General features: G+C 43.3%; 1 protein-coding gene across 2 annotated transcripts in view; it reads right to left on the reverse strand.

Moving 5' to 3' along the window:
• Window positions 1-7,611, reverse strand: part of osbpl5 (oxysterol binding protein-like 5) — a 113,507-nt gene extending 105,896 nt beyond the window's left edge. Inside the window, exon 1 of one of the 2 annotated variants that reach the window (XM_055649658.1) lies at window positions 7,077-7,611. In XM_055649658.1, the coding sequence (XP_055505633.1) occupies window positions 7,077-7,097 (21 nt within the window). In that variant the 5' untranslated portion in view covers window positions 7,098-7,611. Of the gene's footprint in view, window positions 1-6,243; window positions 6,375-7,076 lie in introns of those variants that run through there. The other variant, XM_055649659.1, reaches the window with a different exon arrangement.
• Window positions 7,612-9,364: the final 1,753 nt, after the last annotated feature.

The following is a 9,364-nucleotide window of genomic DNA, read 5'->3' on the forward strand; positions in this document are numbered from 1 at the left end:
GAAGGATGTTCTTAGTCACTTGGGAAAAGTCACCTCAATCTTGTGAGAATGACCAAAGCATGGAGGGAAAATTGAGATAGGCACCAAGAACCTTGTATCCAGTCTCTAGGGCACACATGGTATGATTGGCAGGAGGGGCACATCATATTCCAAATTACCCACTGCCCCATGGCACTAATGGTTTGGTGTCAGTATTTTCTTCATTGTAATCATTGTAATCTTTGACAACAGTCACCATCTTGCGGGTTAGAAATCAGCCATTAAAACTACTAGGCTGTCGCTGCGTGGTTGACCAGCTATGCATTCTACCACTTGACAAAAGCCATCTCTTTGGCATAGACACAACTTCTCCATCCACCTCATATGCTCTCCTATTTCTTAACGGTTCCTGTTAAAATGTTCCAGATTTTATGTAATGGCAACTCCTGAAAATGTACAAGTGTTCAGAGAGGGGTCTATGACTAGAAAAGACTGTGGTCAAAAATGTAAATAAACAAAGGTACGATCTCTTATGTCCCATTAGGTATTTTTTTTGCATTGAAACTTATTTTATAGCTTTCAATTAAGCAAGCTATCTAGCAGAAAGAAGATTGAAAATATGATTAACATCCTTGTCCTAAATGGCAGGTAAAGGTTAACTTTGAATAAGGCAAGTAGACAAAAAATGCTGGAGAAACTCAGCGGGTGAGGCAGCACCTATGGAGAAAAGGAGTAGGTGAAGTTTCGGGTCTTTGAATACTTTGAGAAAGGTAGATCCATTTGTCATATCTATATTAGATTCTGTCTTTACTTTAGACTTCATAGATACAGCGCAGAAACAGGCCCTTTTGACCCACTGAGTCCATGCCAATCACCCCATACACTGGCACTATCCTACACATTAGGGACTATTTACTATTTTACCAAAGCAAATTAATCTACAAACTTGTACATCTTTGGAGTGTGGGAGGAAATCAGAGAACCCGGAGAAAACCCACATGGTCACAAGAAGAACGTGCAAACTCCATACAGATAGCACCTGTAGTCAGGTTCCAACCTGGGTCTCTGACACCATCAGGCAGCAACTCTACTGCAGTGCCACCGTGCCGCACATTAGGTATATATTTTTATTGAAACATCTTGTAGCTTTAAATTAAGCAAGGTGTCAAGCAGAAAGAAGCTTGAAAATATGATTAAAAACCTTATCCTGAATGGCATGTAAAGGTTAACTTTGAATAAGGTAGATCTGTACGTCATATCTATATTAGACTTTGTTCTGCAACAAAAATCTGCATGGGACTTCCTGTTAATTTGCACTAAAAAAAACGATTATGTGGCATGAATTCTACATGAATTCTCAACCCAGATCACTTACATCCTGGCAAATGTTTATGACTGGCAGCTTCTACCAATTTTTTTGCCAGTGGGGTTATGACTGTAACAATGGGCGTAAAGTTCGGTCACCTGAGACCCCAGATAGTCCGTCTTCTGGAAAATGAACTAAAGCTGCCTGATAATTCTGTCACAGCCAGAAAAAGGATAGCAGCTCATGGACAACTCATCACAGGAAATTCAGGTCAATCCTTTTGCAATGAAAAAAATCAATGCCAGGATTTACAACGATGCAAATTAAATGTCAGCACAAATATTTTTAGGCTGGTTGATAGAGGAACAACAAAAATATCTTAGCATTTGTATTCCAACCTCCTCCCCATTATCATCTTCCCACCAGGTTTTGGTGTACTTTAGTTCCTTTAACTCCCAAACGAAAAAAAAAACAAATTGGGTAAATGTAAAACTTGAATCTCAAAACCTCTATAATAACTATCATTTATCCTTTTGTGACATTTTTTGTGGCTGTGTCTGAAAAAGCTACTTATTTTAACTACTAAACCAGGTTCGCTTCTTAATAAACAGACACCACACAAACTGTTTGGTAGACCAGTTCAAAACTTTACTTAACATCGGCCGATGGAAGGGAGGGAGAACTCCAGTCAAGTGACCAACACAGACACTTGACTGTGCTCAGTCACCTTCTCTGAACAACAGAATTACATTGCCTTAAATAGGGTTTTTTTGTCCCCTTAACACCTTCCACAGACATTAATCATGTCAGAGGTACAGGAAAAGGTTTCCACAGAATGCATCACATCAAACCTTTTGTTTACATGGTACAAGATATACTGAAAACATTGACCATTTGCTTTATCTCCAAATAGACCACCCTAGCTCTCTTCGCTGCTTCCTCTGTCATTTGGTCCCTCATAAACATAGGTCATTTGTTTACAAAGATGTGACTGGCTATTTCTCTCTTCCTTTATTGCCTCCTCCCCATAAACATTGGTCATTTGGTTTATGGCATCTCACTTCAAAGATTTGACCAGCTATCTCTCTAGCTGCTCCTCTGCCTGTCACTTGGGAGACAATGTTATAGGATTTATTATCTCACACACACCCACAACCTAAGGCAAGCCTAATTTGACACTAAATATAAGCTGTAAGCTAGCCCAGAAACCAATTTAATATCTTCTTATATTTTTAACTAAAACTCGGCTTCATCATGTCAGAGATGATGGCCAGATTTAGCTCATTTTTTTGGTTGGGATTTATGCACATGCTCCTGAATTATGATTGTATGTGCAAAAACATTACAGGAATCTGTGCATACACATTCTATAATGAGATGCATCATACTGAATAAATGGACATAGTTGGGGACAGGTGGATAGAAAGTTCCACTAGCAGATTAGTTTAGTTTACAGATGGATGCAGGCCCTTTGGCCCACTGAGAACGCCAACACCAAGTTCACACTAGTTCTGTTTTCTCACCCCCTCCCTACATATTGTGATCAATTAACCTACAAACCCGCACATCTTTGCGGGAGAACATGTAAACTCCACACAGATAGAACCGGAAGTCAGGATCAAACCTTGGTCTCTGGCACTGTGAGGCATCAACTCTACTAGCTGTGCTACTGTGCTACTGTGCCTCTGATTGCCACATGATCTGAATATGACTTTATAAAACAACAGGACTGTTACAAAGATTTCAAAGTCACTAATAATGTATTGGAGATAAACCCTTCCCTTTCTCCAACAACAAGTGTCTAAACAAAAAAATGGTTGGTTTCTGCAGACGATCAAGCCACACCATCCTCTCGGTCACACGCCGTGCACACACAACTTCACTGGGTGGCTGGACAGCAGACATTGGTACAAGAACCAACAGCACCGGCAAGAGCTGGTATGATCTTATCTGCCTGCACAGTAGGAACAGGTCAGGATTTAGGTAATTCTATAACATGCTCCACCCTGTCTCTATTGTGGTGGCTTCGGAGTCACATACAGTGCCCTCCATAATGTTTGGGACAAAGATCCATCATTTTTTATTTGCCGCTGTATTCCACAATTTGAGATTTGTAATAGAAACAAAAAAAATCACATGTGGTTAAAGTGCACATTGTCAGATTTTAATAAAGGACATTTTTATACATTTCGTTTTCACCATGTAGAAATTACAGCAGTGTTTATGCATAGTCCACCCATTTCAGGGCACCATGTTTGGGACACAGCAATGTCATGTAAATGAAATTAGTCATATTTAGTATTTTGTTGCATATCCTTTGCTTTCAATGACTGTTTGAAGTCTGCAATTCATGGACATCACCAGTTGCTGGGTGTCTTCTCTGATGATGCTCTGCCAGGCCTGTATTGCAGCCATCTTTAGCTTATGCTTGTTTTCTCTTCAGCATATAAAAGGCATGCTCAATTAGGTTCAGATCGGGTGATTGACTCGGCCACTCAAGAATTGACCGTTTTTTAGCTGTGGTTGCTCTTTTAAATACCTCTTGGCAAACTGTAACCTGGCCGTCCTATTTTTGCGGCTAACCCTTGGTTTGTATCTTGCAGTGTAGCCGCTGTTTTTCTGTTCATGAAGTCTTCTGCGGACAGTGGCCATTGACAAATCCACACCCAACTCCTGAAGAGTGTTTCTGATCTGTCGGACAGGTGTTTGAGGATTTTTCTTTATTTTAGAAAATTCTTCTGTCAGTCCCCTTGCGATTAGGAAGCTCACCAGTGCTCTCTTTCTTCTTAATGATGTTTCAAGCAGTTAATTTTGGTAAGCCTATGGTTTGGCTGATGTTTCTAACAGTTTTATTCTTGTTTCTCAGTCTCATAATGGCTTCTTTGACTTTCATTGGCACAACTTAGGTCCTCATGTCGATAAACATCAATAAATGTTTCCAAAGGTGGTGGAAAGACTGGCGGAAAGACTATGGGCTGAGAGCTCTCTTCTACCTGCATTAAAGAGGCATTTAAACACACCTGAGCAATTACAAACACCTGTGAAGCCAAGTGTCCCAAACATTATGGTGTCTTGAAATGCGACTATGTATAAACATAGCTGTAATTTCTACATGGTGAAACCAAAATGTGTAAAAATACCCTTTAATAAAATCTGACAATGTACACTTTAATCCCATGTGATTTTTTCTATTACAAATCTCAAATTGTGGAGTACAGTGTCAAATAAATAAATGAAGGGTCTTTGTCCCAAACATTATGGAGGGATCTATACAGGACACACTTTAGTCGCTGTCTTTATGGAGTTTGCACATTCTTCTTATGCCCCCATGGTTTTTCTCCAGGCAAGAATGGCAGATTTCCTCCCCTGAAGAACAGCAGTGAACCTTATCATTTTCATTACTGATCAAGAGCACTGTTTGATTCTGCAGCTGACCTGATGGGATTCAAACTTGGGTGTCTAGGGAAACTACCTAAGCTTTTGTTACAGACCCAGCAGCTTAAATGCTCTGCCACCTCTATGGTCCCATGACAATTTCCCTTCCCCAAAATTAATAATCCAACAATCTATTCATTTTAACTTCCCTTATATCACCCCACAGACATTTAATCTGGTGTACAGCATATCGACTGAGAATACCGAACCATTGGCCAACATTCCCTTGTGCAAGCGCATTTTTAGCACTGAAGATGTTGAATTTTCAATGTTGAACAATGCTCAAGTCCATTTTAACACTCAGGCCTCAGTTTGTTTAGATTTGGGTCAATGAGGACTTGCTCAGAGAAGGCATTTGGTCGGCATGGTAGAGTTGGGCGGAGGGGCCCGTTTCTGTGCTGTGTGACTCTGTGCTGTAGTCACCCATACTTCAGAGGCAATCAACACCCAGTCAGAAGGAGGTTGATTGAAGTTCAACTCCAGAAGAGCATTGGAAGAAAGGAGAGTGAAGGGGGGTGGGGCGTGATGATATAGTGGTGTATAAATCATGAGAAGAATAGATTGGGTCGACACACAGTCTCTTGCCCAGACAGCAATCAAGAACCAGAGGACATAGGTTTAAGGTGAGGGGAAAAAGATTTAATTGGAAACCGAGGGGTAACTTTTTCCACACAAAAGGTGATGCATGGAACGAACTGCCAGAGGAGGTAGTTAAGGCAGGTACTAATGCAACTTTTAAGAAACATTTAGACAGGTATATGGATAGGACAAGTTTCGAGGGATATGGGCCAAACGCAGGCTGGTGGGTCTAGTGTAGATGGGAAACATTGCCGGTGTGGGCAAGTTGGGCCAGAGGGCCAGCTTCCACGCTGTAAGGCTCCATTTGAAACCTTAGCCATCACTTACGCCACAGATGCTGGCCAACCTACTGGGCAGTTCCAAAGCTTGCTGCAATCGTTTCAGACTCTTCACATTTGCTCTTTTTAATCATCCCTGGAACCCTGGCCAATATTTATCAACAGACTGTGCAGCCAACTGCTATTGACGGAAATGTGCTGGCCATCTCGCCTGAGATCAGCAACAACATAAAAAAGTATTTCAGTGACTGCAAAGCGTTGCCGGTCCCCGGGTCCAGAACAGTGAATGCGAGCTCAGGATTTATTCCTTCCAAATTCTCACCTTGCAAGATTGGACAGTGCATTCCCCATATTTTCACTACAAACTTTGTGATGAGCAACCTAATAAATACCGCACTGCTTAATGCTCCACAGTGGCCAAAGCTTCGAAACAACTCGAATCCAGTTATTTACCAATCAGTTTGACCCTCTGCGCCTACGAGTTCCACTACAGCTGTAGGACTATTCCGGGGGCGAACTGTGTATGCTCACCAAAGTTGCCCCGTTGAACAAATGCCACCAAATCTGCCTCGTTGCCCACTGGTCAATGCTCACCGAGATGACTAGACATTCAGCCAAGACGGTGGTGTTGTAATTCTCCGCTGTAAAATCCCAACCATGACTTACACAATCATGCCCACGCCTTCCTGCAACAAACACGCTCCACCCCGGCTCTGCAGAACGAAGTCCGAGGGAGAGCAGACGGGGAGGGAGGAGGGTGACCGAATCTCCGGCTCCTTCTGCAGTCGCCTGGTCCTGGGATTCGTGCGCGGGAGCAAGCAGCGAGATACCGCCCACTTGTACCTCCCACCCACTGCACACTCCCCCTGCCCCGTAGCTCACGAAGCAGCATCGAGATGATTGCAATTCCAGAAGTCTGCAAAGGCACTTCTAACAATGTCATTTCACCGTTAGCGAGGGGACCAGCCCAACTCGGCGCGCCCAATAGTTTGGCGCTTCGTGCCGGGTAGGGCGTACGATAGCCGAGCGTGTGGTACCGTGCCGCCCACTCTGCTACTTCAGCCTCGCTGGACAAACGCCACCGAGTCAAATCCGACAACCCCACCAAAAACAGATGAATTCTGGTCAAACGTGAATCCAGCGATTGCCAGCGTGCCAATCGAGCTCGCTGGACACGAGTTAAACTAAAGGAGGAGCGGGCATAATCTGTCCGTGACACACAATATTCCGTTCATTATAGAGCTGCGTGGTGCTCTTTGTTCCCACTACACATCTCCCGGGCACAAAAAAACACCCACTCACGGTACTTAGAAAACACGAGGGGCAGAGAAAGGGGGACAACATGTGTACTATTGGTTGGCCCCAACATCACTTTGCAAGACATTTTTTCCAAGCTAGAAATATCTCGAGCACCGTGGAAGATGCTGGAATGGACCACAGACTCCGATGAAAGAAAAGGTGCTTGCACCCCCCGACGTGACCAGACAGGGCTCACTTACCTCTGGTAACATGGAAGGCATCTCACAGATGAACGGGCATTGGGCTCCGGTCGCCTGCAAACTCCGCTTTATATTCCCGTTCTCTTCATATGACCGTCGGACATCGAGAAGTCCCAAGAGACCCGCTTCAGGCACGGATGCACGACCATGTTGCCGGTCAGAAGTCACGGGTAGGGTGGGGTGTGGAGGGGTGTCAGTGGACGGCAGTTCACTTCATCCGCCACCGGGAGAATGTCCCAGCCTCCCCAGAAAGGGTGGCAGTTAAGCTGGGAACCTCTTCCCCCTTACTCTCCACTTCACTCCTCTCTCGCTACCAGATTCCTGTTGCTGCGGCAGCGCCCTTTTATTCTTCTTTCTTTTTCCGTCCCCAGACAAAACGGTGCCGCACACACACACACACACACACACAAAAACTGGGGTTCGGGCAGCTAGGGAGACAGTTTGATTGGAAAGTAGTCGGTGCGCCGGCTGCCCACAAGTATTAACATCTCAAAGCCTTACAGCTGTCTGCTGCGAGACTGTGGCAGGAAATACCACAGGACAGCCAGAACCGAGAGCAATTGAAGCTCAAGGCAAAACCTGGCCAGGATTTCTGCCACACGGACTGGGTTTAGCGATCTCCTCGCTGTGTAAATATTACACCGCTTCCATTGCCTAAATGTCAATAAAAAAACCCGTAAATTTATAAATACGTAGCCAAATAGAGCAGTAGCTAATCCGGGAGTTAAAACAAAAAGTATATTTGTGGTTTACTGGGGCATGGGTTACAAATCCACAGCTTGATCACAAACATCTGGGAAGTGGAAGACAGAGGGCCTCTGAGATGTTCTAATCATAACCATTTTCTAGAAAGAAGGACGTCCGACTGTGGTGACTATAGTTCAGTTTATTATTGTTACATGTACCGAGGTACAGTGAAAAGCTTTTTTTTTGCGGACCATCTAGTCACACGATTACAACCAAGCTGTCCACAGCACACACAGATTAAAATAAATAATGTTTAGTTCAGAATAAAGTCCAGTAATGTTCGATTAAAGATAATCTGAAGGACTCCAATAAAGTAGATGGTCAGTCAGAACCGCTCTCATAATGGTGATAGGATGGTTCAGTTGCCTGATAACAGTTGGCCCGAAACTTCACCCATTCCTTCTCTCCAGAGATGCTGCCTGTCCCGCCCAACCACAACATCTGTAGTTCCTTCTTACATGGTTAGAAAGAGACAGACCCTGAATCTGGAGCTGTGCATTTTCATAATTCTGTACCTCTTGCGTGATGGGAGAGGGGGAGATCACCAATGTTCTGGGAAAATCGCCAATGCTGTCTAACCCAGGGAATGATTTTCACCGTACTGCTCCTTAACTACCTCGTCCAGAATAACTGCTCCTCAAATCACAGGTCGATTTAAATTATGCAAGGGATAAGTGACAATGGTGTGCAACTTCTGGTGTTGTCATTGATTCTGCTGTGGCTCACCTGGAAAGGTTACTAATGGAGTCATTATGTTGAATTAATTTGTCAGTGGCTTGTGCAATCTATTCTGGTTTACAATAGTTTTTGCCTTTTTGCATTAAAAATCTGCCATGTGATCCAACTTGCTTCAGAATTTAAGGATCCAGATCTCTCAATCAACATTGTATATCCTCACTGCCATTTATGGTATGGCAGGGGTTGCATTAAACTGGTAGGTGCTACAATATATTACCACAAAAACAGATATAGATACCAATTAATAAGTCCAGATATAATCAATAAATAACAACATCAGTCAAACATGGTCCAAGCCCTTCTGAATAAATGTTCCAGAATAAAAGGCCTTCAGAATAAATCTAGTCCCATCCGTTTAATCTCAATGAAAAAAGAAGTTGTCCGCAAATTAGCCAAATATTCACCTATGACCTATGATGCACTGTTTGAATTCCACCATGACTACTCTGCTCCAGACTTGCAGGAGTATATTATAGAGGCAGAGCGAGGTGAGTATCACTGCCGTTGACAGTATGGCACCATTTGACTGATTGTAGCATTAGGGGATCAATTTAAGTCGTAATCTACAGGCAATGCAGAAAAACTATAGACTTCTAGCACAAATAAAAATGGTTGTGAATGTTGGAAGCCAATCATTTCAGGAATCTTGCTGCACGAGATTCTAAAGGCTGTCCACAGCTGCTTCAAGGACACTGATCCACCCTTCATCTTATCTGAAGTGGGGATGTTCACTGATGATTGGAGAGGGTACAGTTCCATTTAGACATGGTAAGTGGCAAGTGACATTTGTATTACACAAGTGT

Source organism: Leucoraja erinacea, chromosome 18, assembly GCF_028641065.1.
Source record: "Leucoraja erinacea ecotype New England chromosome 18, Leri_hhj_1, whole genome shotgun sequence".
In the NCBI taxonomy this organism is placed as follows: domain Eukaryota; kingdom Metazoa; phylum Chordata; class Chondrichthyes; order Rajiformes; family Rajidae; genus Leucoraja; species Leucoraja erinaceus.